The sequence below is a fragment of the Macaca nemestrina genome, chromosome 12 (genome assembly GCF_043159975.1).
Source record: "Macaca nemestrina isolate mMacNem1 chromosome 12, mMacNem.hap1, whole genome shotgun sequence".
NCBI classification, from domain to species: Eukaryota; Metazoa; Chordata; class Mammalia; order Primates; family Cercopithecidae; genus Macaca; species Macaca nemestrina.
The window spans coordinates 128,125,226-128,152,672 of NC_092136.1; the positions used below are offsets into that span (position 1 = coordinate 128,125,226).

General features: G+C 48.3%; 1 protein-coding gene across 5 annotated transcripts; it reads right to left on the reverse strand.

Moving 5' to 3' along the window:
- Window positions 1-70: 70 nt before the first annotated feature.
- Window positions 71-27,447, reverse strand: LOC105476221 (uncharacterized). Of its 5 annotated transcripts, none has more exons than XR_011611164.1 (8): window positions 27,255-27,447; window positions 24,736-24,941; window positions 22,149-22,230; window positions 18,461-18,552; window positions 13,979-14,049; window positions 5,366-5,602; window positions 337-791; window positions 71-157 (listed from the first exon to the last, which is right to left on the reverse strand). XR_011611164.1 is itself a non-coding variant. In XM_011731936.2 (8 exons), exons 2-7 carry the CDS (start codon window positions 24,809-24,811, stop codon window positions 636-638), a joined length of 714 nt encoding a protein of 237 aa, XP_011730238.1. In that variant the 5' UTR covers window positions 24,812-24,941; window positions 27,255-27,446; the 3' UTR covers window positions 76-157; window position 635. The 5 variants fall into 5 exon arrangements, 4 of the variants coding, with proteins under 4 accessions (XP_011730238.1, XP_070931894.1, XP_011730240.1 ...); XM_011731936.2 differs by having other exon boundaries at window positions 76-157; window positions 635-791; window positions 27,255-27,446; XM_071075793.1 differs by lacking the exon at window positions 5,366-5,602 and having other exon boundaries at window positions 76-157; window positions 635-791; window positions 27,255-27,444.

Genomic DNA, 27,447 nt, shown 5'->3' on the forward strand with positions numbered 1-27,447 from the left:
TTGTGGCACAGATGTCATTCGTGGAGGTTAAGTGTTCTTGGCGGGCAGAGGTTTCCATGAGAGCTCGTTTATGTTGGCAACAAGACTGTTCTTCTCCTAGCATGTAAACCACATTATTTTGGTTTTCTTTCGTTGTTTGTCTTGCTTTAAACATTGTCTTGATAGAAAGGGAAATACAAGATCTTAGGTGTCAATGTAAAGTTTATCAACAAGTCTACACAGAAATATGCATCTATAAATCCAGACTATAAAGAGCAATAACAAATGAGTCAAAACACCTGGACTCCAGCCCAGATCTCCCAGTGAATTTTATGAAGCTTTGAGAGAGCCACTTACATTTTCCAAGCCTCAGTTTCCATAAAGGAAACAATGGTGGGCTAGAGGATCCCTACAGAGTAGCACTTTCCCAGTATTGAAAACCTGTGGATTGTAGGATCCTTAGCCCTGCTGACTGTTATCTGAGCAGGAGAAGCATATTTGTTTTAAGCAGTCGGGACTGTAGAAGACATGGGTGCTTCCTTCCTGGGATGGTCAGTCAACAAGATGCATGTAAGATTTCCAAGGAGAGAAGGCAAGCCATGGGCTTGAGTGGGAGCAAGCTGGTCTGCTGGGAAGGAGCAGAAATACTGACCACCTCAAGTCCTGAACACCCAGTGGAGGTCGTGCCTTTCCATGGGTGGTCTCTGAATTCCGGGCACGCTTTTTCTTCCTGTTTCCAAATAGCTCAGCAAGCTTAATCCATCCACACAACATGTAATAAGCTCTTCTGTGTTCCAGATATTTGATAAGAACTGAAAATAAAAGATAAAGTAAGATTCTGTTCTTAAAGAGCTTATCCGAGGAACAAGTAACAAGAAATGATGTGAATTTTTAGCAGAAATTTGCAAAACACCAGATGAGAAAAATACGATATGTGTGTTCTATGTGGATTGGCAGGGTACATTATTTTATACCAACTCATGACGTTCTTTACCCATCTGATGCATGGGAAATCCTAGTTCCCCAACTACATAAGGAGCTCCTTGAGGGCAGGATCAAGACTCATGTTTATTTGTTCAGCGATACCTCACCCAGTATTAAGCACATCAAAAGTTGTTCACTAATCTGGACGAGTGCTTCCCCAATCTGGACTTGAGGTAGAATCCCGCTCCCTGCCCTGTTGAAATTGGGAGTGGTCCTAGGAGGTGGTCCTAGGATGAAATCCGAACAGGGTCACTTGGCAGAAAATTAGAGGACCACTGAAGAGTTTCGGCCTTTCTGTTTTTCTCTCTGGTACGTGTCAGGTGACAGCTGCTTATCAACTTGGGCCTGGAGTAACTCTGATACCATGGAACAAAACCCCCTGCTAGCCCAGTGTTCGTGCAGCTGAGTAAGATGTGTTGCTTCAAGCCACTGAGGTTTGGCTCTTGTTACCACAGTGTAACCTAGTCCAGTCTGTCTGGTGCAGAAGTGTTCCACAAATAGTTGCTGATCTCTGTACCGACGCCTCGATTATAGCAGATAGGTAAGGAAGTAAATAAAGTAAGTTGGCAGCAGCCCTAGGAAAAGGCTACCTCCACTGAAAAAATACTTCCCCAGCTCTTTCTAATATGCCGTTGTTCATATTTCTAGCAAAGCACCACAAAAGGCCATTGACATTCCATCTCTGTCAGCATTTCTTCTACTCTGAGGCTGCTTTGTGGCTGCTCAAACTCAGATTTAAGTTTGCTGTGAACCTTAGCAGTGAATGTCTCTATCTTTGCCTCAAGACTTTTGTAGTCAGAAGAGACAATGCAATAAGCAGTCCTGGAAAATGGTAGACAATTGGGGAAGAGTTAAGATGAGAGACTGTCTGAAAAAGCATGTGAAGATTGGAAAGGAAAAGTTCCGCCGAGACAGAGCTTCCCCGGGATTGCAGTCAAAAACCACTAGGAAATTGAGATAGATGTTGATGCCTTTAGGAGCTCGGCCTCTGGCATCAGCCAAACCTGACCTTGAATCCCAGCTATTCACTCACCTACTGAGTGACTGAGCAAGTTACTGAACTTTTCTATCCAATTCAGTTTCCTCGTCTGTCAAACATAGGGCCATTGACAACATAGGAAAGTAATTTTCCTTAATAATAAGGACGCATTTTTATAGTATGTGCTTTTAAAAGGAGCCTTAAATAAAGAGAAGTGAGATCATTTTCCAGCGCACTTAGCACAGTAACGACAACATAGAAAGTGTTCAAAAAATGACAGCTTAAGAAAGCAAAGGATGTGGAAACATTCACTGAAGGGCTATAGAACATAAAAGAGGGCTCTGCCTGGGCTCAGCTTCCAGGAAACTCTCGAACTCTTGCCCAGAGCATCGTGATGTAGCCCTTGGAACCTCACGCAGGCGATGATGATCCTTTTACCAGATATCAGAACCTAACGAACCTTCAGCCGCTTAAAAGTGCGCTCTGGAAAGTATTCAACAAGGGCTTGAGAAACCAAGGAGACCCTGATGGAGGAGATGTCAAATAACGTGAGAGCCTTGTTCTGTCTAAGCTAATTTCCCGCACTTTCCAGAGAGATGGAAGTGATTGGTCTTCGGTCTGCTCAGCTGACTTTGAACATTGGCCACAGGACTTGGGACAGGCAGGGAGAAGGTGGAAGTCTATTGTCTCCACCTGGGACAGCCTCAGTGTCCTTTTGTTCCAGCTGGAAGTAGCCCCAGAAATAGCAGTAAAGGAAAAACATGTGCTTTGAGGTTCCCCATCTCCCTTTTCTGTGCCCTCTCCCTTACCAGGGGATTTTTCCTGCGCCCGGGCACCCCGTGTTTCCTGAAGTTCTGCTCCAGAGACAATTATTCCCTCCGGCGGAGTAGAGAAAACAAGAGACTTGGAATTAAAAGACACATATCCAAATCTGAACGCGTTCACATGCCAGTCCTTATCTGATTGCACCAGAGCCTCAGTTTCCTGGACATAGCAATAACCACCCCATAGTAGGTAATTATTTTATTATATTATAGTAGTTAACAGACTTGGGTTTGATTTGAACATCAGAGACAAGAAGAATTGATTTCTGCTCTTGTAGATGAAGCAAAACTTTTTTAACCAGGTAAAATTCCTTAACTAGCTCACTCCATTCATTCCTCCAGCCATCCATTCACTCAATAAACATGTATTCTGAGCCTACTGTTGTGTTAAGTAGCACTAAGTGACGAGAGCTGAAAGAGAATTCAGACCTTGGGAAGGAGGCTGACAGAGAAACAGATGGTAAAGCAGGAGAATGGCTGCGGTGTTGAAAGCAGCAGCCCAGCAGATGAGGAAGGGAAGCACAGTGCACCTAGAGAGCTCAGGAAGGGCATCCTGAGTGAGGAAATGCCTGCTCTGGGCGTGAAATGACGGCTTAGAGTGTAATAGGTAAAAAAGGCAGAGGGAAAAGAAGGCAAGGATGAGGCCGGGCGCGGTGGCTCACGCCTGTAATCCCAACAGGTTGGGAGGCTGAGGCAGGCAGATGACTGAGGTCAAGAGTTAGAGACCAGCCTGGCCAAGGTGGTGAAACCCTCTCTCTACTAAAAATAAAAAAATTAGCTGGGCGTGGTGGCGTGTGCCTATAATACCAGCTACTCAGGAGGCTGAGGCAGGAGAATTGCTTGAACCTGGGAGTCGGAGGTTACAGTGAGCTGAGATTGCACCACTGCACTCCAGCCAGGTGACAGAGTGAGGCTCTGTCTCAAAAAAAAAAAAAAAAAAAAAAAATTAAATAAATACATAATAAAGGCAGGGATGAGCTGAGAGGAAAAAAGTTAATTCAGGCAAAGAGTTAATTCAGAAAATAGAGTAAGGAAAAACAGCATTTCTGTGTTGCTGGAACATCAGAAGGTGGAAAATGATGAAAAATATAGATTTTCCTAGCACCCGAGAAACTCTCATTTTAGAAGGAGAGCTCTAAAATCAACTCCTCCTCCCAGAACTACCTCTGCAATTATCTGACCCTCCAGAGATTCCCAGGTACGTTTAATTCATGCTGAAAACGCAAGGAAAAATAAAATGTGATCATCAAAATGTTCAAAGCTCCCTCCAAGTCTCTCTCCCATTTTCTGTCCCTTTTGTGAGCACCAACCCCGCAATGGTAGGAAGCATTTGTCTAAAAATAGCCCTTCTAAAAGACCCAATCTTTTCTGAGTTTCATAAAACATCTGCTGAACAGTTTCCTATAACTGTTTTTGGCCATTAAATCAAAGCTGGCAAAAACAATGTTCTGCTTCTGCCTTTAAAGTACAGAATCGCCATCAGGCCTTCCTCTCAGACCCAGACGACAATGGGGCCAGAAATAGCCACGGGAGGCTTTGAAACACCTAAAGGCCCGGGTCCAAGCACAGAGTTACTAGTGTCTTGTTTTTCTCTCTTTTAAAAGAGGCTGTTCATCTCCCAAGTACAGAAGAGAAACTTAGATAGGCCTAGCCTCCTGGGAGACGCTCTGCTCCCCCATGCAAATTACCACCTGCAGTGGTGGGGCGGTGTGGTTTGTGCAGCTCAGGGCTGGCAGAGAGCAGAGACCGGTAAAAGTCTCATCCTGCGTTGGCAGGGGCAGCCACACATGTGGAGTGAGTGTGGGGGTGGACTGGCATCTGGCTGTATGGTTGCGCCTTCTCTATGCTGTGTCTGTGCTGTTCACTGGGCTCCTATTTGCTCAGGTGGCACATAACATGGGGGTGTGCAGCAACCTGAGCAAGTCCAGGGGAAAACTCACAGACACAAGGTCGAAAGATCTAGTAGGTTCTGTTCAGACTGTGCTTCCAACTAGCTAAGCGTCTTTGGCAAGACATTTTCTCTCCCTGACCCTGTCTGTGTGGCAGGCATTAGTGCAAGAACTGCTGGGCCTTGTATACAGCAGGAGGAAGCCAGGCCTTGGTACGATGCAGACAGAGGAACTCCTTGGGGCCAAGGCAGTCAGGCACTAAGAGCAGCTCAGTGCTGGAGGTCGGCTGAGGGACATGCAAGTCAATGGCAGTGCTAGAGCTGAGACCCCTGTCCGTGTGTACAAGACCCAATCAGGGGCTGAGGACACATGAAACTGGATCCAGCCCCTGGGAGAAAACAGGCTTTAGAATGCCTGGTTAATCTAGGATAAGACTTCAGTCTGTACAGTGAACTTGAGGATTAGGTCAAAAACATCAAGGCAACCTCTTGATGCCAAGGAGTAAGAGGCCAGCACGACAGGTGAGGGCCTGTCATGGCTGAGAGATTCCAGAGCACAGGGAGTGTATCTGTGGTGCTTGTCTGTAGGTCTCACATGGCACATGCTTTGGGTCCCAAGACTTCATACTATCTTAAAACGGGTGACTGGGACAAAGTCACCAAACATTCAATGCCATTGTCAGAGCTGGCTCAGAGTAGAGATGAACCCACCTGTAAGCAAGGTGTAAGCAGATGGGGATGAGAGCAGCTAGGAGTGCAAGGCTGGAAGAGGGCTGGATGTGATGCACTGTGACCCTCCTCCCAGGTCAGCTCTCCAGGCTTCTGTGCACTCTCTCCCAATTTGTCCAGAATGGTCCTCACAGGCTTTGGTAGAAACTGGTTTCCATGTTCCATGTCCGTCATAATTTGTGATAGACTCATAAAACAATGGAGGATGGTCCCTGTAATCTGTGAATACAGTTAGGTGGATACCAGGTCTATAATTGCAAGAGCAAAATGAGGAGTGGGAGTGAACACGTCCTTGTCATTGTGGGTTTTCCCTGAACATAGCCAGGTAATGGTCATGACAGGGGAGATGCTGACTCATTTTCTCTTTTTCTTTCCTATCTCCTTCTCTCCCTCTGTCTTTTCCTTTCATCCCTCCCTCCCTCTCTCCCTTCCCTTCTTCCTTCCTTCCATTCTCTATCTCATGCCAGTTTCTATTAGTAGCACTCTGAGAAGAGTTTAATTTAAAAAATAGATTAACATTTTACCCAAAACAGTGAAGCCAAAAAACAGTTAAGGTAAAGGAAAATACACTGACACAGTGAAGAAAACCTTCACTTAAAGCTACTGCTACCAGAAGATATGGTGCAAATTTGCTCGAAAAGGCATCATCTAGGAGATGCACGCAACATCGGAGCAAAGGATGCAAAGCCTGCCAACATTTTAGCTTGTTTGTGAAATTATTTCTGCGCACTTGTCACTTTTTGAAGCAAAATGTGAGGTCTATTTATAGATCTATATTTATTTGATAGAATAGCATTGAATGGGCTGCTTTAGGGATTGCCTGTTGCAAATTAACTGTGTGTGTGTGTGTGTGTGTGTGTGCGCACGCGCGCATGTGTGTGTGTGAACTTGGGATGCAGTAATGAATAGCTTGGACTGTGCTCATAGCTCCTGAGTTCCCACCCCATTCAAAACCTACCCCTCGCTCTTTCCTGGCAGCCATGCACAGACTTCCAGACCAGAACTTGGACCTGCATAGTGCCTCTGATGAGCGCAGCATGTCAGCTACTAGTAAAGCAAAAGCTTAGCCAGGAAGAGGAAAGGAGTGGGGCATCAGGTGGGCCAAAATGGCTGCATCCAATATTGTAACTGGGGGAAAAGCTTCACAGATGATCATTTTAAAATGAATTCAGTCAGTTTGCCATTTGGTTCTCATCCTGCCTATCCAGGGATCCGAAAGATCGGCCCCCAGTTTTCAAATATTATATTAGGCCATGCAATAACAATAAAGTTGAGTAAGATTCTGGGTTTGCCCAACTTCTGGTCCCAGGCTCCTGTCCCAGCCAGCCCTCCTGCCCAGCCTCTATGCTGTCGTGCTCCAGCAAGCCTAGCTGTGGCTGTGATGTGCACAAGACACACGTGGAGTTGTCCCCGGACCCCAGGAAGCAGGCCGAGCCTCCCTGGCAAGGGCCTGCTGCTGCTCTTGCCGTGCTGTGGCTAGGCAGCTGGAACAGCAGGCACAGCTGGGTCTGGCGGTGGGCTCTGGGCGCAGTGTTCATCTTCACCTGTCCTTCCTCAGCAGGTTCAGGGCACTTTGCATTTGGCCTGGGAGTGCAGCCCCCTGGGTCCTCCCCAACTGCTTTTAGGGAGCCCTCTTTTTTGCTTCTGCCTCACCCTTCCCTTCCTGTAGAAAAGACCAGTCCATTCCTTGTGGGAGGCAGATGTGACCAAGACACCTGCTGTGGGTAGGAAGGAAAGGGGAGGACGGTTGGGCCGTCTCAGCTGTGCCCTTGGTGGGCTTGCGTGACTGAGCGAGACCACGGCAGCTGTGAGTTCTGGATAGGGATGGATCCTACATTCAGAGGGGGCTCAGGTGGCTGTGGGTGTCATGCAATATTCAAATTCACCCAAGCCCTCATGCTGTGTGTGCAAAGGGGCAGGACTTTGGACCCCGCATTCTCTTGGAAGCAATGGAGCTTATAGGGCTGAGAGGGCAGCAGGCAGCCTGGGACCTCACAGTAATGGGCATCAGGCCCTCCAGAGCAGGCTTCTGACTGGGCTTAAATCTAGCGATAAGGAGAGAAGGCGGCCACGGACAGCCCTCCGTAGAGGGGAGGCAGCCTCCTGCACAGTGCAATGCTGAAGCAAGAGCACAGAGTCTCATGCGTGCATGCACACACACTCGCTTCCTCACTCACACCCCCCGGTCAGACAGCCCCAGCCTTCAGGCTGGCTCCTCCACCTAGCTTTGTGTCTATGGGCAAATTGCTCAGCCTCTCTGAGCCTCAGATTCTTTCAAGAACAACAACAGCAACAAAAATAGGCACTTAAATAATACTCATTTTACAGGATGGCTGTGATCATCAAATACAAGAGTATATAAAAAGTGCTTCCCAGTTAGTCAACAAATATTTACTTAATTCACATCTATTCCATGTAGGTCTATGCCAAGCACTAGGAAGACCCTAGAGAATGAAGTAAACACTGCGGCTGGGGGTGCGGGTGTAGGAGACAGACAATAAACACGTGAGCATGAGGCAAATGTGCATTCACAAGTGCTGACAATGACCTCTGAAAGATGGCGCTGGGACAGAGCAGTAGGGTGGCAGAGGGAGGCCTGGCTCTGCCAAGGACAGTCCTTGAGGAAGGGACATTCGGGTCACAACCCGAGGGTGACAAAGGGGACAGCTGTCAAAAGTGACAATGCTGTGTATACTCCAGAGTGCCTGCCATGTGTCCCCAGGCTCTTGAGACTCAAAGTAGAGCTTGCAACCTGGTGAGGGGAGACAGACGACGAACCAAGGGCATAAGAAACTGCAATGGGCGTTGAGTAGGGTCCTGGAGTTGGGCAGATGGGAGGGGCGGGGGAGCATGCTGCAACTTCACAGAGTGGTCAAGGCAGGCATATTGAGGAGGTGGCATTTGAGAAAAGATTTGAAGATGGGGAGGGAAGAAGAAAATCATGATCTGTCTGCTCTGGCTTCTTTGGAGGACAAGCAGCTGATAGGAAAGCAGGAATTGCATCAAGAAGGTATTGAGAAGGGCGACGGAGCCACTGCAGAACTCCCAGGGGGGCACAGCAAGGGGTCAGCCTGGCAGGGTGGCCACGAGGAGCCAGAAGCCACTGGCCGCCCCAGAGAGTTGTAAGCAGGTCCAACAGGCTTCACTGACAAATGTCAGTTGTGAGAAACAGAAAGATGTGGAGCACCACCGCAGGGGCGTTGGCCTCAGAAACTGGGAGCCTGGAAGGGAAATTGCAGAGCAGGAGAGGACTGTAATGAACCGCTGTGTGGCGGAGACCAGGCGTTCAACTGTGGCCATGTGAATTCCAAGACGACTGTCTTGTGAGTTCCCTGTGTGTGGAGTCAGAGGGAGTCAGGGCTGGAGTTACAATGTGGAGTTACTGGCACATAGATGCCTTCTGAAGCCCACAGACTAGAGGAGAAGAGAAAAAAGGACAGAGAACCAAGCATGCTCCAAAGCTAAGAGATTGAGGAGAAGACTGGGAACCAGCCGAAGCGGCTGAGTAGGGACCAGAGAAGCAGTAGGGAGAGCCAGGGAGAGTGGCAGCCCAAAGGCCCACTGAGGAAGCACAGCAGGAGAGCGAGACAGATGGCGTCACCCGCCACCAAGAATACCAAAACAAGATGAGGACCAAGTATCAACATGCTCATTTCAGAGGGATCCGAGGGTTGCCCAAAGGCCTCCACCTCCAGAAGTTTCCTGTTCGGGGGTAATTCCCTCCCTGCATCCCTGAAATTCCTGCCTAGAATTGCTGATTGGAACAGAACAGCAAAGTCCAGGGCGTGGTTTCCAACACCAACCTGCCTCCACCTCGGATTCACAAATGCAAAGGGATATCACCATGGGTCTAACCACAGAAAGTGGAATCAACCCTGAGGGAAGGGGGTGATAACATGAGTACTGTGGGGGAAAAATGGTCCAGGGAGTGGACACAAGTGGCAGCCCTCAACAGTCACACTTTCCAGATAATTTTGAAATTCCCTTCCAATTCCTATACATCTCTCATCTGAAGATGCAGGTTGCTGAGGGCAGCTGGGCACAGGCTGGAGGTCCTGCTTTTGCACAGAGATAGCAGCAGCTGACGTAGGGGGCTGAGGAGCACACAGGGAAGCCTCATCCACAGGTCCTGGAGCAACTTCCCCATCCCCTGCACCAATGTTTATGCACGGGAAGGCCTGGGGCTGGGCCATGGAGAGGAAAGCCCAAGGTCTGGTCTGCCTACTGCCGAAAAGTAATTACACAAGACAAGCAGAAGGAATCCAGACCGAGATCTAAGAGCATCCAGATGCCCGCCGCAGCGGGCCCAGTTCCTGAGCTATGACAGGCTTTAATGTGCGCCCCAGCTCTTGGGGACAGAGGCCTGGCTGCCGGCCCTTCTGTTCCCTGGCACAGACCCAGGCCCCCTGACCAGGGGAGGGGACTACTGGCTCCCTCTTCTCCACACTCCGAACACATGGCCCAGGCCCAGGACAGTTTTCAGAATTGAACATGAGCTCTTAGTATACACTTGATCATTTAAATGAGGTGTATGTGCAGGACCCTGTGCCGGGTACTTTAGATACTTCAATAGAGTTAATCCTCACAGAGGAGCAAGCTGAAAAATAACCTCTATGGTGTCGCTAAAAGGCAATCAGAACAGACAAATAAGAAAATGAGACTCAGCACAATGAAGTACTTTTCCCAAGGCTGCACAGCTAATACACGGCCACCCTGCATTCCCATCCAGCCCCGGCCACAGCGTCCCTGGGCCTGCGAACACGGCCCGCCACCGACACCAGCTTCCCGGACATCTGTGGAGAAAGAGAACACTCAAACATTAAATGCAATTTTCCTCCTTCTAAAGCATTTTGCATCAAGAAAGAAAGGGAGGGGGATCTAACAAAACCACAGACCACGTATCAAAAAGCGCAGCCCAAACATCTCTGGGTCCCCACTTCCCTGCATTCTCCTTTCTCCAGAAAGACAGTAAATTGCCTACTTCCTTCTCCTGTGAGTTTGACAGAACAAAGAAGCATAGGACAAAAGCAGGGAAGGATGAAGTGACAGCCGCAGAACTATGGCTGATCAACTTGCCCCGCATCAGAAAGTCAATGATTGAAGCAAGGTCTTTTCGCGTGCCTGGAAAGAGGACCTGCCCAGGGGAGGGGCTCTCCTTCCTGCCTTGAGACCACTCGTCATCCCGCCCCGGCAGAAGAAACAGCAGCAGCAGGAGGTGGAGAGAGGCAGAGGGAGGAGTGGAAAGAATGGAGTGATGGTAAACGAGGGAGAGAGGTGGGGAAGACAGGGTAGGTCCAGAAGGCCAGGAGACCAGGCATGCTTCATTTGAAGGCTTCTTCCAGCCCCCCACGTGTATAAGGTCTGCTGATTAGGGGAGAAAGGGTGAGCCAGAAGTTGGGACTCCAGGGCTTTCACTGGGAAAAGCCAAGCATGAAAGACAAGGAAGCCTCTAGGTCTCTAGGGTTAGGATAGACAAGGAGCATCTCGGGGAGAATGTGGAAAGCAGAAAATGGGGATGTGAATACATGAGAGAGGCTCTGAGATGAGTAAGAGAGAAAAGTCACCAAAGATAGAACAGTGAGCAGGATGGAGGTGGGTAGCAAGACACATCTATAACCCACCTTATTCTTGTCCTCCACCTCCTGGACCAAGGCAGGGGCACACAATTCTCCAGCCTGGGACCCCAGCTGCCCCTTTCATAGCCGCGCAATCTCTTTGCAAGCTGTGGTTTGTGGGCCTCTATAGTGCCTGAGTTCCCCACCAGCCCATGAGCTCTATGAGAAAGTAGGTGTGTCTCACACCCCAGGTCGGCACTCAGGGGTCACCGGTGGTGTGGATGGACAAATTAATGCAGGGGGCTCTTTCACCCAACATGACTGATCCTCCACAGGTCTCTCTCAGGGGTCCCACCCCTACTCCCCGCCAGGCTCTGCGCTGTGTCTCTTCCCTCCTGACTTCCAGCTCTGCCTCCAGATCTGTCTTAGAGACGAGAAGCGCAAGGTTGGCAGAGGTGTGGCCTTTGCGTTTGTCTGCTGCCTCCAATCTGTGTCCCAGCTCGGGGAGGTGGGGAGAGGGATGGGAGGTAGGAGGTGGAGAAGGGGCTCTATCAATATTGGAGGAGTAGAGAATTTTAGCCAGAGACTGCCTTTTTATTGCAAGGAATGGGAGAGAATGTAGTGGGACAGTAATGTCTTTTCCAAGCTGACCCTTGGCTCAACATGAAAAAAAAAAGGCAGCAGTGGAAAGTGATGTCAAGACACCAGTGGTGTGTTTGAAAGGCAGGATCCCTGGGTCCAGTACCAACTGGCTCCTCACTCCCAAATCCAAGGCACTGCTACTGTGGTTTTTCAACAAATTTATATTCTGACCTGAGCTACACCAGATAGTACTCAGTGCTAGGATCGGGGCAGAGAGCAACATAGACAGCCTAGGTCCCCATCCCAGTGGTGCATATGGCCTGCAGGGAGATGCGGGACTGTGGTTATGCTAAGCGCTGTGGCAGAAAAGCACAGGAGGCTCTGAGAGCACAGAACAGGCACCTGGCTCCACCTGGGAGGTCGAGGAAAGCATCTCCTATGAAGTGACTTTCAGGAAGAGGCTGAGGAGCAAGGGGGAGGAGCCCAGAGATGATGGAAAGGGATGGCACGGGCCTGGTAGGCAGCCCTGGTTGGAGGAAGCCTGGCCTGCCTCAACCACATAGAAGTTGCTATGGCTAAAGCATAAAAATAAGAATGGGCCTAGGCAGCTCCACTGACTGAGAAAACAGAAAGGCTGGGGACACAAAGACCGCCCTGGAAGCCGATAGTGACCCAAAGCAATAGGCCTGCATACATGCAAAATCGAGGCCTGTATACGTGAAACCACCTGAGACCTGTAGTGACTCAGGAAAAATATGAGTTGGGTGGAGGAGGCTCACTGTGCCTTAGGAAAGGTGGGGAGTGAAGGAAGGTGGGCACCACAGAACCAGAGCCGGAAGACCCAGCTAGGGGCTGGGAGCAGCATTTGTAGCATCAGGGGATGCAGAGAGCAAGTCCAGGCTCTGCACTCACCATTGAGTTAGGCTGTATATAGCCAATTTCAGCTCTGTGTCCCAGACTGCAAAGATGGCAAGTGTTCAGGAAAAGGAATGAGCTCAAATAAGTAGGGGAGTCTTGGAGAAGGAAGTAGAGAAGACTGGAGTTGAAGAAAACCAAAGGATGGTAAATGGGGTGGAGGGTATTCTTGGGTGGGGTAAGAAGAGCAAGCCTGAGGGAGGGTGCACCCGGATTGTGTAGGGGGCAGCTGGTCAGGGGGATGGGTAGGACCTGCAGGGCGCCGGGCAAGGAGGGCCTTTGAGTTCTGGTCAGGGGATGTCCACGAGAGGCCAAAGAGGGCCACTGTAGGATTTTGAAAGGTGAGCAGCAAAACAGTGTAGATGGGGGAGAGTTTAATCCAACAGTGGTGTACAGCCCAAAAGGGAAGGAGAGGAGGGAGGCAAGTCAGGGGTCACAGCAGCCTAGGCTGGGCAGGATGGGACTGAGGGGGTGCACCACCGCAGGCAGGGGAGAAAGTGCCAAGTCCAAGCATTTCCGAGCAGTAGCACGGACTGGGGGTGTCGGTGGAAAGCTGGCTCCCGGGTCTGAGTGACTGGGTGAAGCCATGGGCAGTCTCAGTGCAGAAGGGCAGGCAGGGCTGGGGGAGGCCAGGAGAGCAGATGGGGAAAGGGTCACTTTTGAGGAAACCCAGTGCAGAAAATAAATTAAAGGGAGCTGCACTGGTTTGAAAGTAAAGGCACCATGAGCCCTAGCCCTTAGTCCCCCACCCTCACACTCAGATCTCGAGGACTTCCCAGAACAAGGCTGGAAAGTCCCTGTTAGCGCAGCTGAAGGTCGCAGACCAACCCCGGGGCAGAGATCAGGGTCAGAGATGAAGATCTGGGGTCGCCAGCGTGCAGCTGATAACCAAAGACACATATGGCATCACCCAGAAGGACAGAGGCGGTGCAGTGCTGAGTGGTGGGGAGGCTCCCACTAACCACCCACCCTGTTTTGCCATTTCAAATGCCAGCTACACGGTGCCACAGACACCATCTCCTCCTCGGGACTGTGCTTCCTGCACTGCCTCTCCTGTATCAGATTCTGTCTGACTCCATCTCTCCCTCTCTTTCTACGTGCCCCTGGTCCAGCACACAGCCTCCTTCTCTCCTTTGCTTCTTTCTCTCTTCCTTCTCCCAGCTGCACAGGCACCGTCCATCTGGGCTCCTAGCTTTAGACTCTCTGAAGCTTCCCACCGCCACTGCCCCCTCATCAGGTCTTTTTGGGTGGCATTTCATGATTTATTTTTAGCCCCTGTGCCATCCTGAGGATGTGAACAATATTCCTGAGTCATGGTTTTGCACGGAAGCAGGGCCAGACACTCCCTGCACATCCCTGAAGATGGCTTATCAACCTCTCGCCAGGCCTACAGGGGAGAGAGCTTTATCCGACAGTTTCTTTTCTGGATGGACATTTTTCCTTCTTCCCCTCCACCTCCAGCTCAGCCTTCAGCTGCTCCAACCCAGGAGGCTTCAGTCAGAGAAGCCAGCTGTTCTGGGGCAGCAACTTGAGCTAAACTCACCCGTATCCACATCACATCCTCAGCAGAGTCAGTTTCAGGAAAAAGGGATCGTGCAAAAGCCTCTGGTGTATCTGTGATTGAAAACAGAGAGCAAGCCAGTTCAGAAAATGAGCAAGGTGAAACTGTTTCTAAAGAGTCCTGTATTGGGGGCCAGAGACTTGGGTTCTAGGCTTGTCACCTTAAGCAAATCACTTAATCCCACTCAAGGAGTATTTTCCAAATCCCTCCTCTCTGCGAGGTTCCAGCCTGGGTTCTGGTTTCACCTGAGTTAAACAAGCTGATCCTAGTAAATCATAATAATGGCTGTATTTATTGAACAATTACCACATGCAATGCGACATACTAGATACTCAGAAACACTGACATTTCTTTCACAGGAAGAAACTGGATCTCAAATTTTTAATAGAGTCGCATGGCCCAGAAATCCGGATTTAAAATCATTTTGGTGTCATCAAATCCCAAGTATATCCACCCCACCTCTCACTCTCCCTGGGCCTCTTCTAGCCCCAATCGTTACCTGCCCTCATTGCAGAAGAAAGAATAACCAAATCTTAGACAATTACCCACTTGCCAGGTACCCCGGCTGGCAGGGTAAAATTCAGTGTTTGGGGAGCTCAGAGTGACGAGGGATGTGGAGAGCCTTCACACTACGGACAACAGTCACCAAGCAGGACCCCACGCTTGGCTGAGCCTGTGAAGTATCTAGACACAAAACATCTCTGCCTGCCAATGCTTCCAAATGGAGAAAAAACCATTTTGTGTCTGTGGCAAGATTTCACCCAATTCTATCATCCACATTTTTAAAAGTAAATTCATTTGAATTTTGTCATGTAGTGTCCAATGTGACAGGATCATCAAGTGTAAGATTACAGTGTCAAACTGACAAGACCCAGCTTCCTGGCCCCTTCTCCCATGTCCTCTCTCTCTGTCCATCTCTCTCCCTCCCTCCCTTTTCTCAACAGCAATGCCCTTCCCCGTCCCCTGGCCCCACACATATACCTTTGACTGCAGCTTGAGAACCACTGCTTGCCTTTTAGATGCTTTGTGATCTCCCAACAGAAAATATAAAACGATGTGTAAATTACATGGCTGGGGTGAGAGGTGGGAAAGAGAAAGAAGCCCCGAATCAAACTCAGAGACTAGTTTCTTCCAGATGGACATGAATAATCCCACGAGTGTTGCTCAGAGAGGGGCCGGTCTGCTGACCTTGATGCAAGTCCTGGGACCCGGCTGTTCCCTGTAGGATATTAGTCACTCCATAAAACCTCTAGGCCAGTTTCCCAGGCTGTGGGGCCCTATAGGCAATTTCCCATAGGGTCTCAGAGCCTGAGAACCTATGCATCTCACTGCCTGGTGGTCGGTTCATGTTGCAGCAGATGTGATTTGCCTCTTGAAACATGACTTCAGCAAATGTCCCAAGACAAAGCTGTAAACTTAACTTCTCTCGCAGAGGGAACTCCAGGACCCAACCCAGCATCCCTCCTTCTGGCCATGACGCGTGTCAGAGCCTGGGGAAATACAGAGCTCTTGCCTCGAGGAAATGCCACACGTGTGTTTCCAAGAAACCACATGCTGGGAGTTCCAGGGATGTTCCTGGGGCAGACGAAGGGGCAGCAAAGAGCTTGGAGCAGGATGTTCGGTGCCCAAGACACTTCCAAGACGAAGCTGAGGAGGGAGAAGCATGGACTCCTAGGTGGCCGGATTTGGAGGTCACCCAGCACAAGTCCCTCCCACGACACTCCTGTCCTGCATTCGTTGGGTCTTAGCTTAAACTCCACCTTCCCCTCCCCAGCAACTGATTTCACCATTGGATTCCTTTCTAGGTTTCAACATTCTTCAGCAGCTGACAATCACATGGCGGGCAGGGTGGTAGGGATATCTCATCAATGATGGAGTAAGAGAACACATTCATTCATTGTTCACTAAGTCTGTCAGCCCTAAAGGTCTCTTATTTCCAAATAGGAAGGAATTCAGATTTAAAAGAGGGAGAGAGATCAGAACGGATGACGATTAGAAGAAGAGAGGAAGCGGGAGGCAATGCAGCTAAGACACTAGACAGGGAAGGGAAGAGCTCCAGGTATCAGACATCTGTGCGGGGCGGCATCACGGGTGAGTGCAGGAAGGAAAATTGATGACTTCATAATATTTTTTACAACTTTACAACAAATATAAATCTGAATCTGTTGCATGTACCAGGGTCTAACAAGGGCAGAAAGCAAAGGCAAACTCAAGTTTATGAGCCCTCCCCCTACACACAGAGGTGCTGGGGACCTCTGTGTGCAGGGGTTTTACGAAAAGTGTCCTTGTGTGGACATGAACACAGTCAACGATGCTATAGAGGCAACTCCCTGGACACACTCCATTCGGGTGGCCCTGATCACCAGTCACATGAGTCCTTGTGTCTGTGTCTTGATCTATCCCCGAATTACAATAGCAGCTTAGGATAAAGCTAACAGCATGCCTCCTAAAAAGTAAAACTGGTATTTTCCTTCTTGATGATGAAATACATAAATGTATCACTTTGCAGTGAAAAGGTGATGCCTCCGTAACCAGAGAGGTCACCTTGAGGCCTGAGTGTGTAGTTGGAGGCTGAGGGCACAGCCCTTTGTTCCAAAAGCTCCTTGCAGTTTTGCTGTTGCTTAGGTTAGGTGGTTGTTGTTACTTGTTTTTTTGTTTTCTTTTTTTTTTTACTTGTTTTTGTAGTGGAATCAATGTTCACGTCCTATGAACTCTGTCCCCTAGAACCCTGAAATCTTTTCTAGAAACCAAGATATTGTTTGCTTCCTTGAATTGTCTTTAGAAATGCAGGATTTAGGAAAGTGATGGGTGGACGCCACCCTGCCCCTTGTGTTTGACTCCCAGGAGTTCGGAAGGTGCCACGCCCACCATTGACTTGAGCTGCTGTCTTGTCTCGTGTTTGTGGCCATCACTGCCCCAGCTGTGCTAAGGAGACCTGTGTCAAAACTTACATCCCACACTCCTGCTTTCCACAACCTATTACTTGCAGTGTTAACCCTAAAATTCCCACACTTTTTGAGCTAGTCTTCTGCATTTAATAATTTTTCCCCGTCCCCCGGCACCTCTGTGTGTAGGGGGAGGGCTCATAAACTTGAGTTTGCCTTTGCTTTCTGCCCTTATTAGACCCTGGTACATGCGACAGACTCAGACTTATATTTGTTGTAAAGTTGTAAAAATATTATGAAGTCATCAATTTTCCTTCCGTCTCCACTTCGCTTAACATCTGATTCACAACTTAATGCAAGTCCTAAAAAAAGAAAAGAAAAAAGGTTGGTGGGGAGCAAAGAAAGGCTCTTCATCACTTAAAAGCAACAAAACCAGACTGTTCTACATTATATAATAATTAATAAATAAAATAAATAAGTGTATCACTTTGGTTCTGAGGCAGTAGTGTCAGCTAACATAAAACTAACATAAAAACCAAATAAGATTAATTAAAAAAAAAAGGATTCCAGAATCTGGGGCCTTATCCTTTATTCCAACCCCCCAAGTCAACTGTCTACTTGCAGGACGGGGTCCTCAAATCCCTGGGAGGGGCTCTAAACCCACCGTTGACTTTTCTTGAAGGTCTCACCCAAGAAGCTTGACTCCGAATCATAGAGTAAAGATCAGGGCGAAGGAGAAATCGAGAAGCTTGGTAGGAGACAAAAAGAACATGGCCAGGCCATCCAGGGATGTCACTTGCCAAGTTTTAAACCAACCTTCTGAGCTCTAACAAAATGCACACCCCAAGGCATTAGGACTGGTTTACTCTGGCCTGAGGTGACTTCCTGTTTTTGAAGAGAAGAGGTGGGTAGCAGCTCAGAGATGGGTTCTGGGCACCACTCGACTTTGACAAAACAGTCCTCGCTTGACTTCAGCATAACTGGGGCAGATAGGGCGAGATAGGATTACTCCCCAAACAAGAAGTTTCACAACCAGGCCAGCCACGTGCTCAGGAAAGCGGGGAGCGGGGTGGGGGGATGCCAATGCAGAGGCGGGGCTCCCGGGCCTGAGAGGGAGGTGACAGGCACCGGTGAACTTGCAGGGTGACTGGCTTCAGTTGTCTTTCTTCAGCAGGAAACCAAAAAACAGTGCTAAAAGAAGGTGACTGAGAATCAGAGAGACACACTAGCTGCTACTGCCCGCAGCTGGCTTTCTTGCACTTATTCCCCCATTTAATCACCGGAGGGGAACTCACAGAGGGCGGCCGCTCACTGCAGGGACCATAGGACTAAGGCGTACAATCAGCTCAGTAGGGCAACAACCCACACTAAATTTTTTCAGTAAGACCCAGTTTCAAATACCTCCGTCAATAAAACCCAGCAATTAGACCACGTGTCCTGTTTCAATAACGAGAGTGAGGTTGCCACCACCATAGGCAGCAATAAAGGTGTGAGCTTGGGTCTGACTTTGCATCGGGGGTGCCCCCGGCTCAGCAACCACTCTACACCAAACAGCTTGCAGATCCCCTCCTCCACTCACCCTTTTCCCCCCGCAGGTGTTCTTTTTCTGAATAGCAACAACTGCCACACCCCTGGTGTGTTGTTTGTTCACTGGCGTTCCTCCATTTTACTCTGAAACACAAGAAAGCATCCAATAAATAATGGCTAAAAGAGTGAATCAGTGTAGGAATCTATTATCTATGTTTTTCCAGCCAAGCTTCTCATGAATAAGGCCCAGGATCAGAGTTATACAATTCTGTTTCTTCTCAGTGTCCTGTACCCAGTAGGTGTTTTAATAAACACGCACTGACAGATCAATTCCAGTGGATCCTAGGCCTGGATGAAAAGAAAGGAACAAAGGACAGGATCCCAGAGGGCAGGAGGTCCCACACTCAGTGATGCTGAGTGTTACAGAGAATGCGCCTGTCACCAGGATCCTGACGTTTAGGATGCTCACTCAACACCCTGTGCCTGGACCTCAGCTTGCCTCAGCCCAGAGAATGCTGCCTCGCAGTCACGTTCCTCCCCCACCAACTTCCCTTTTCCTCGGATGCTCTGTTTACAGGCTTTCCCCACCCTACGCTCGGTGTGACCTGGTCGCCACGTGGTTTCTGACATTCCCACACGTAAGTCCACCAGACCCACTCGCTCTTGCCCCCAATTTAAAGACACGAAACCCTTGGTTTTACCTAGCATCAGTCTAACTGCAGCTGACTTTCTTCAGGGGTGATTCTCTCGTACTGGGAAAGCACAATACATTTGAGGGTGGGATGGGAATAAGACTGCAGAAGGGTGGCAAAGACCCAATGATCTTACTTTCTTGTAATGTCTCACAATTGCAGGTGCCTTCGTGCAAACCTGTTGCCTTTAGCGACCATCCCGAGGACTATAAGTTAATGTTTCCATTTCCATCCCACAAACGGAGCATGAAGGCACAGAAAGGTCAACCCTCACAGTATGTTTCTGGGGCACAGTCCTCCTGGCCCGGCTCCCACACACAGAGTCCCTGTGCAATTCTGTGGGGTAGTCCCACCCAACCCAGGATTTGGGATCAGAGAGACCTGAGTCTACATTATGCCACTGCGAACCTTGAAAAATGGATTTAAACTCACTAAGCCTTGGTCTTTCTCATGTGAAAATTAGAAAAACAAAACATCTATCTCACAGAGTGTGTGCGATATTTAAATGAGGTAGCAGCAAACACAAAATGCCTGGTCTGCAGCTAGGCATTGCAGGTATTTGATAGGGCAAAAGTTAGCATGCAAAACTGTATTTTTTTTTTTCAGAACGCCAGGCACGATACCAGATTCAGCAAAGCTTGCGAAAATAATATTACTAGCCACCAAAAAGAATGAGAAAAGGGAGGACAAAGAAGGAGAAGAAAAAGAATTAAGGTAATTAGTCTATTTGCTCCGAAATAATAATTGTAACAGTAAGTAAGCTAGCTGCTATTTGGATGGCTGGAAAGTTGCCAACCACAATGTGATGCAGTGATTGCTATAATATACACATGTATATATACATGAGGCAGAGAGGAGGGGTGGAGGGCGCTCTCTGTATAGGAAGCCCTCACACAGTACCATCTGAAAAAGGACTTTATGGATGAGTTAGACTCTGACAAGGAAGGAAGAGAAATGTCAGGCAGCAGGACTCACACACGGTAAGCCAACACCCCATGTCTGGAGGGGTGCTGGAGGAGGGGCCGCCCAGGGAAGTGTGGGAAAAGAGACTGGGAAGGTAGGAGGGGCCATACCATGAAGGGCTCGGTTTGCCTGACTGAGAAATGGGACTTCATCTCTGAGGCCTCAGAGGTTCCTGGTAGCAGGAGTGGGGAGACATGACCAGATTTGCTCCAGAAAGAACTATGGTGGCCAGGTGGGGGACACAGAGGAGGGGAAGTTGGAGCAAGGAGACGATTAGCAGTCACTCAAAATAGGAAAGTCACACATGGATAGATGGTACCGTCGGCAAAACAGTGCAATCTTCAGCGTCAAAGGTGAACCCCAGAATCACTAAAAACAAAATCCTAGGTTGGGTTCCCCGGCCTAGGCGACTCGTCCTCTGTGTGGGAGTCACCATGAACCCTATCTCTGCCTTCCAGCTGCCCTCCAATCCAAGACAAAGGTGAGTAATCCAAAGGAAAGAGCCCCGAAAACCAAAGGGAATATTTATTTTAAGTAGTTTGACGTCTGTAGGAAGGGGGAAAAAAAAATCTACCAAGACCTGAATGGGGAGCCATGACATTCACAGAGCCCAGCCATTGTGTGAAGAGAAAAGTTCCTCAAGATTATGTTTGTCCAAGAAATCAGACAGTTTACGGTCCCCAAGTCAAAACACTCAAGGATTGGAAGCCAGAGTTTCCTGGGCTGAACCCAGTTACTAAATAAAATGGAAAGGAAAGAGCAATTAGATGCCATGAATTGTTGTTAAGCGGGTGGAGTTCGTTGCCAAGGCTCGAATCCCGCAGATGCAACAGCAGAAACTGGGGCTTGTCAGGCCCCGCCCCCGCCCCCGCCCCCCGCCCCACCGCCCACCCTGATCTGGCGTTGCTGGGGTCACTGTGACTGGATCTACTCACAGCTGCAAACACTCTCGTGCCCTGGGACCCCAGGGAGCTTGAGCCCAGCTGACTCATGTAAGCCAGCCAGATCAGTGCCAGCCCGCCCCAGAAATCAAGAGACCCCTCTCTTCTTGCTACTTGGGTGACGGTCTATACTGGTGTCCTGCAACAAATGACCACCAGAAGGAGCATGCTAGCCCTCCTTTATCCGCACTGGAGGTGTTGTGAGGGGTGGGGGATATTTTATCACCTATGAGAGAAGAGGATAAACCCAGAAAAACCATTCGTGTGAAGACAGTAGGGAGGAAAAGTGGAGGAGAGAGAAAGAATGACAGGGAGGCTGCCACGTCCTTCCAGAGCCTGCTCTCCTCCTTCCTCATCTAGCTCTTTCCACACCTACCCGGAATGAGCTCAGGAGCTGAACTTGGTTGCCCACAGAGTTCTTATCAGGACCACACTGGCTGAAACACTGAGGGAAGAAATAGGGACAGTGATGAGGGAAGAGTGCTGCTTGACATCACCATGCCCCATCTGTGCGTCAAGTCACTGAATGTGACCTGTTTGCAGTAAGTTAGAATCCAGCTGCCGCCTGGGGAAGAAATACACCAGGCCCTTTTGGGCAGGTTGTGTGTGTTGGGGGTTGCTCAGTGACCCTGGAGATTGCTCAGATGTCTCCCACATGGTCACAGCCCGGTGGCCTTCAGAGAGGTATACACTCTGAATTAGGGTCACTGATGGAGTTGCAAGGTATTTGGGGCTTGAAGATTTGCCAAAGTGTAAGTCTTAAAGATCATATTTGTGGAGAGATCCTGAAATGTCTCCACATTTGGGAGATACTTGTGTTTGAGGGTTACAGAGCAAAGATTCTCTTAACAGCACAGCCCTGGGTACAAGAGTGTCAAGTTTAGTTCAGCAGTCAAAGTCATGAGAAATTCAGAGGGAGGTGTGAAATGTCTTCTTAAAACTGAGAAGCAAAATCATTTCATAAACAAACAAAAAAGGAAAAACCCCAGCTAAAATCTGTAAACTATTAACTATATCTCTGCTTATTATTTTTTTTAAAAAAAAAGCATATGGAGAGCTTTTCAGTCAATAAGCTATGAAGTTTGTTTTGTTTTTTGTTTTTTGTAAGCCCATTTTAAAGAAAGCTCCATTTCTCATGACTGACCTTCTGAGAATAGAATGAGGTGTTTCTGCAGTGGAGTCTGATTCTTTCATCACTACCGAAGAGCGCTGAGCGATTACCCACACTGCATGGCAGAAAACAGAACGTACTGTTAGACCGCATTGATGCCATCAAAGTGTTTGTGGGGCGTAGAATTAATATTCGGCTTATGAGGGGTAGGCTGGGGGAGAGGGTGGGTGTTGTTTTGCATCCCGCATCAGGACACCCTGTATTTAACACTTTGTGTCATTGAGGGTGGTCTCAGAACCTATGCACCCAGAACCAAGGTCGGCCATCAGCCACATGGAAAGGCGGCACCCCATCCCTTCCCCTTAGCGCTTCCTGACCCTTTTCCTTTTGCTTCCTACTCCTATTTTTCCCCCTCCTGCAAAGAAAAGAGTTCTAAACCAGATCACATTAAGACCTTAGGGATGAAAGTGGCCATCCCCTTCTGAAGGTGTTTGCATTCTACAGAATGGAAGGATTCTGGTCAGGGCTACAGGAGGTGAGTGGTGAGCATGAAACCAGGAAGGTTAAGATCAAAATGGGGGGCCTTGGGGGAGATTGGAGAGTCCTCCTGAGTGTACCTCACATTCCATCAGATAGGCCCTAACCATTTTGCCAAAGGGGGGATTTGAGGGGGATTTGAGGGCATCAGAGCAAAGATTCTCTTTTCAGCACAGCCCTGGGAAGTCCTGCAAAGGTGAAGACAGCCAGCCAATGAAGGATGAAGCTGAGTGAATTTCAGCTTCAGCCCCAGGTTCTGAGCAGCAAAATTTGAAGATCTGGTCATTTATAGACTCCCGGACTTAAATCGGAGGAGCCGGAATCTCAACATAGCGACTCCAGGAGCTAGGTGACATTGAAGTCACCTTACCCCTCCATATCCTGTAAAACGGGGATGACCACAAGAGAAAGTTGTGGCAGCTGAAAAGGGCTGATGCACTTGAAGGCTTCTTCACTCAGAGATGGTCAGAAGATATTTGCCAGATGATTTCCAGATGTGCCAGAATAGGGAGCACTCTCTTTTGAGCAGGATATTTCTCTCCCACACTTAGTGTATGCCTGAGAGGAGAGAGGGACGAAGAATGATCAGACTGTCCACCATTTGTGGACAAAGGGTCATCATAGGGCTCTGACAATTCTCCAAGAGCACGAGTTCCACACAGAGGCTGGCTTCACAGGCTGGCATTGCGGTTAGGCCAGAGGTCAGACAGTAGGTGTGGCAAGGCCCCAGGTGGGCTCAGGCTGGCCATGGAGACAGGTGGGCTTTCCTGTTGAATGCTTCCAGCTAAACCACACCATCTGGAACCTCAGATTTGGCAAATCAGCAAAGGAAAGTTGGTCGCAATTATTTTCCAGGGCTTCCATGCTCTCTGATGTGTTAGATCCTTGTTAGCATTAACCAGAGTTAAACATTTGTCTTATTCTGTCGGTGGAGAGACAGGTTTTAGAACATCTTCCCTGACAAGGTTAAGGCTGCAGGTTCTGACAATTATCTCCTGTCTCCAGAGTTTTTGTGTTTCAGTGTCTTCGGTGCTTTTTTGTTTTGTTCTATTTTAAGGTAATTTTATAGGGTTTTTTAAAATTTTTTTTTATTATTTTTTTTTTAGTACAGGTATGTTGAGCACAGAAAAAAAAAAAAAATTGCAAGAACCTTGACTTCTGAAAAGTCCTCTCATTCTTGCAGGGGAGGAATTTTGTTTTTTAGTAACTGTTTTTTCATAAAGACAAAAGTCTTAGCAGTTTGGATTTCGGCCTTCGAGTTTTTCTTTTCATCATGTGTAATTTCAGATTATACTGAAGTCCTTCCTCCTGGAACCTAGTGAATACAGCTCAATGGCGCCCCCTGAAGGCCAACGTAGAGGGGTACAGTAAAAGAAGATAAAATGAGGAACCTCCAGCCCTCCCTCTCCGACCAGCCAAGACAAACCACCATCCAGGCCCAAAGGCAGGTCAGCTTGTAGCAAAACCCAATAATTGCATTCAAAACCCAGTTCTGACACCAACAAGCTATGTCTGCATGTTCCCACATAGTTGAGAAGAGATTGAGCTTTGGCATAAAACAGGCCAAGGGCCTTGGATTGAATTCCAGCACAGACAAGTTACCTAATCTCTCTAACTCACTTTCCTTTTCTGTATAATGTAGAATACAGAGTAATTTTTTTTATTGCTTACTATGTGGCAGGCTTTGTCCTAAGTGTTTAGCATGTGTTAGCCAATTTAGTCCTTGCTAAAACCCTCTAGTTTGTGTGCTATTAGTACCCACTTTGTACAAATCGGAAAACTAGGGCCTAGAGTGAGTCAGAAACCTTCACAGCTGCTAACTGAAAAACACAGGGCTGAACCCATGTGGTGTGGTCCGGAGCCGGGACTCACCCCCACATGTCACACTGATGCCCATACTTACCAGGCGGGGCCACCATAAGGACTAGAAAGAGAAATGTCAGCCATGTAGCCCTGGACTGGCACAGAATAAATGCCCAACAAACAGTAGCCATAGTTATTCCCATTCTTGGTTGACCATGCTAATAAAAGCTACCATAGAGGCAGGGAATCAGTAAGAAGAGATGACTAAGAGGATGCTTACTGCGTGTAGGAAAATCAGTTAACGTTCGTGGGACCGGCTTATTTCCCTTCGCATACTGTCCTTCAGGTCCATCCATATTGTCACATATGGCACGATTTTCGTTCTTTTTTTAAGGCCGAGTAATATTCTGTATCCACCACATTTTCTTTATTCACCCGTTGATGAACATTTAGGCTGTTTCCACATTTTAGCTCATATTGACAGTGCTGCAATGAACATGAGCATGTTAATGTTTCTCCAAGATCCTGATTTTAGTTCTTTTGGATAAATACCTACAAGTGGAGTGGCTGGATCCTATGGTAGTTCTATTTTTCTCTTTTTGAGGAACCTCCCTACCGTTTTCCATAGCGGCTGTACCATTTTACATTCACACCATCTGCACCAGAGTTTGAATTTCTCCACATCCTCACCAACACTTTTTATCTTTCATTCTTCTGATAACAGCCATCCTCACGAGTGTAAGGTGATATCTCATTATGGAGAAAAATTATATGAAAAGGAAGTATCAAATTAATGGGCAAGAAAACCAGTACATAGTTTGGACAGTTGGCATACCACTTAAAAATTATATATGAATCCGGGAGGGATTGCATTGGGAGTTATACCTGATGTAAATGACGAGTTGATGGGTGCAGCACAGCAACATGGCACAAGTATACATATGTAACAAACCTGCACGTTATGCACATGTACCCTACAACTTAAAGTATAATAATAATAAATTAATTAAAAAAAAAGAAAACAACCCAAAAATCAGAAAATGTAATTTTTAAATAAAGCTAAACTTTTTTGATTTAAAAAAAAAATTATATATGAATCCAAAAAAGTAATTAACTCTTACTGTAAATTTTTAGTATTCTGATTGTTGACATTAACCTGTTAACAACAGGAGAAAAAGTTAATTCGGGAAGCACTTTCCAATTATATCTGTTACACATGCAAGGAGAAACAAATACAAGGAGAAACTCCTTTGCATACAATATTTTAAAGAAAAGGACAGGTGAGTTTTGGGATGCGAGGAGAGGGGCAAAACTGTCTTCTATGTGGAGAGGGATCTTGAAACATATCTTCCAACGGGAGGCCAAATGGAGGGGGGCATTGCTTTCAAGAAACTAAAGGTGCTGAGTGCCTCCCAGGATAGCAGTTAATGAGCATTAGCTGGGTTTTCAAGAAGTCTGAATCTACTCAACTAAGAAGTAGCTTCCTTCAGCTGTAGCTGCCTTGAGAACTTGTGTCCTGCACCTACAGAGACCCCTTCTGCCCAAATGCTGGTGGTGCAATGCGGCTAACCGCTGCATCTCCCAAAAGATGCAGGGAAAGAGGCAGACACCCAAAGCCACCCTGGGTCTGGGCAGACCCCTCTAGTCTCTGACAAGTCCGGGCACTGCTCAGACCTTCACATGCACACCTAGGGCCCGTGCAATGTTCAGCAAACTCTTCCCAGGCTCCCGTGTGGCATCAGGCACTGTGCTGGGAGCTGCTGGGCACACGGATGAGCAGGTGGTGCCCCTTTTCCATGGGCCACCCAGAGCAGGCTGCAGGACAGCACTGAGAGTACATGCCTATAATGTGCGGCAGAGGGTCACACTGAGGACCCTTCCAGAGGGGAGTTATTTGAGCTGCTCTGGAGCAGTGCAGACAAGAGGGTACAGAGCACAGAGGCCTGGGGTGGGGACTCCCAGGGACCAGAAGAGGCATGAGGTGGGAAGTGGGGAGCCAGACTGGAAAGGGCCCTGTGAGTCCTCTGGGGGGTTTGTAGCTTGTCCTATTAGTCATGCGCAGGCTCTTTGGTTTTCAGAGAATGAGGGCCATTCACAAGGATGACTGGAGCTCCTGCGGGATGTGCACACCTGGCCTGAGGTTGGGATGACACAGAAGGAGTCACAGGGCCGGGCCCTCCCGCAGAGCTAGTTTTCTGTTTGAGTGTCATTTATCACCTCTTTCCAGAGGACAAGATGATGGCTTAATGACCAAAGGGGCTGGCTCTGGAGGCCTCTCTTAATTTCTAACTGAGAGCCCATAATCACCACAAGAAAAGCCTCCCCCACCCAGGACTTCTGGGGAGACCAGAGTCCAACTCAGAGGTGGTTTATAACAAAACGGGGGTGGAGAAGGTTAAAAAAAAAGGAGGTTAGAAAAAGGGCATTACTACATTCTCCTTCACAGCACATAAGGTTTTTAAGGTAGGTAAATCACATCAGCCCAGCCACACTCAGTGACCTTTGTGATGGAAGACGTGACTGCTGGGCCAGTAAAGAAGTCGCAAGGGTCCCCGGCCTGACCTTTAGCAGTTCTGTGATTTTTAAATATCCATAAAACAAGGGTCCGTATGAGACCCAATGGAATCAGAGGCCCAAGTCCCAGCTTATTTGGGGCTGGGCCACAGCAGGCTCTGGCAAGTCTCTGGTCCTGCAATAACCCCTGGGGGCTTCCCTGGGCTCTGGGCCTTGCCTCCTGTGCTCTGGGCAGCCTGGTTCCATGGGAGAAGAGTGAAAGTCTATTTGGCAAAAAGAACCAACCAGAGGGTTGCTCTGCTTGTCTAGAAAGCGGCACCATTGTCCTGAAAACCTCTGCCTCCAGACCCCGGGGATAACCCGAAACCTGGAACATCACTGATGTCAGCCTCGTGAACACCCTGTCTTCTCCCACAAGCTCAGTGGAGGAAAGCAGACGGCCTCAAAAGCTCCTGTTACCATGCAGGGGCTCCAAGTC

Coding starts and splice junctions, on each gene's coding strand:
- LOC105476221 (XM_011731936.2), bottom strand. CDS start 24,811: ATGGATGGACCTGAAGGACAGTATGCGAAGGGAAATAAGCCGGTCCCA. Junction 22,231..24,735: donor AACTGATTTTCCTACACGCA/GTAAGCATCCTC, acceptor TCTGCCATGCAG/TGTGGGTAATCGCTCAGCGC. Junction 14,050..18,460: donor ACACCTGCGGGGGGAAAAGG/GTGAGTGGAGGA, acceptor TTTCAATCACAG/ATACACCAGAGGCTTTTGCA.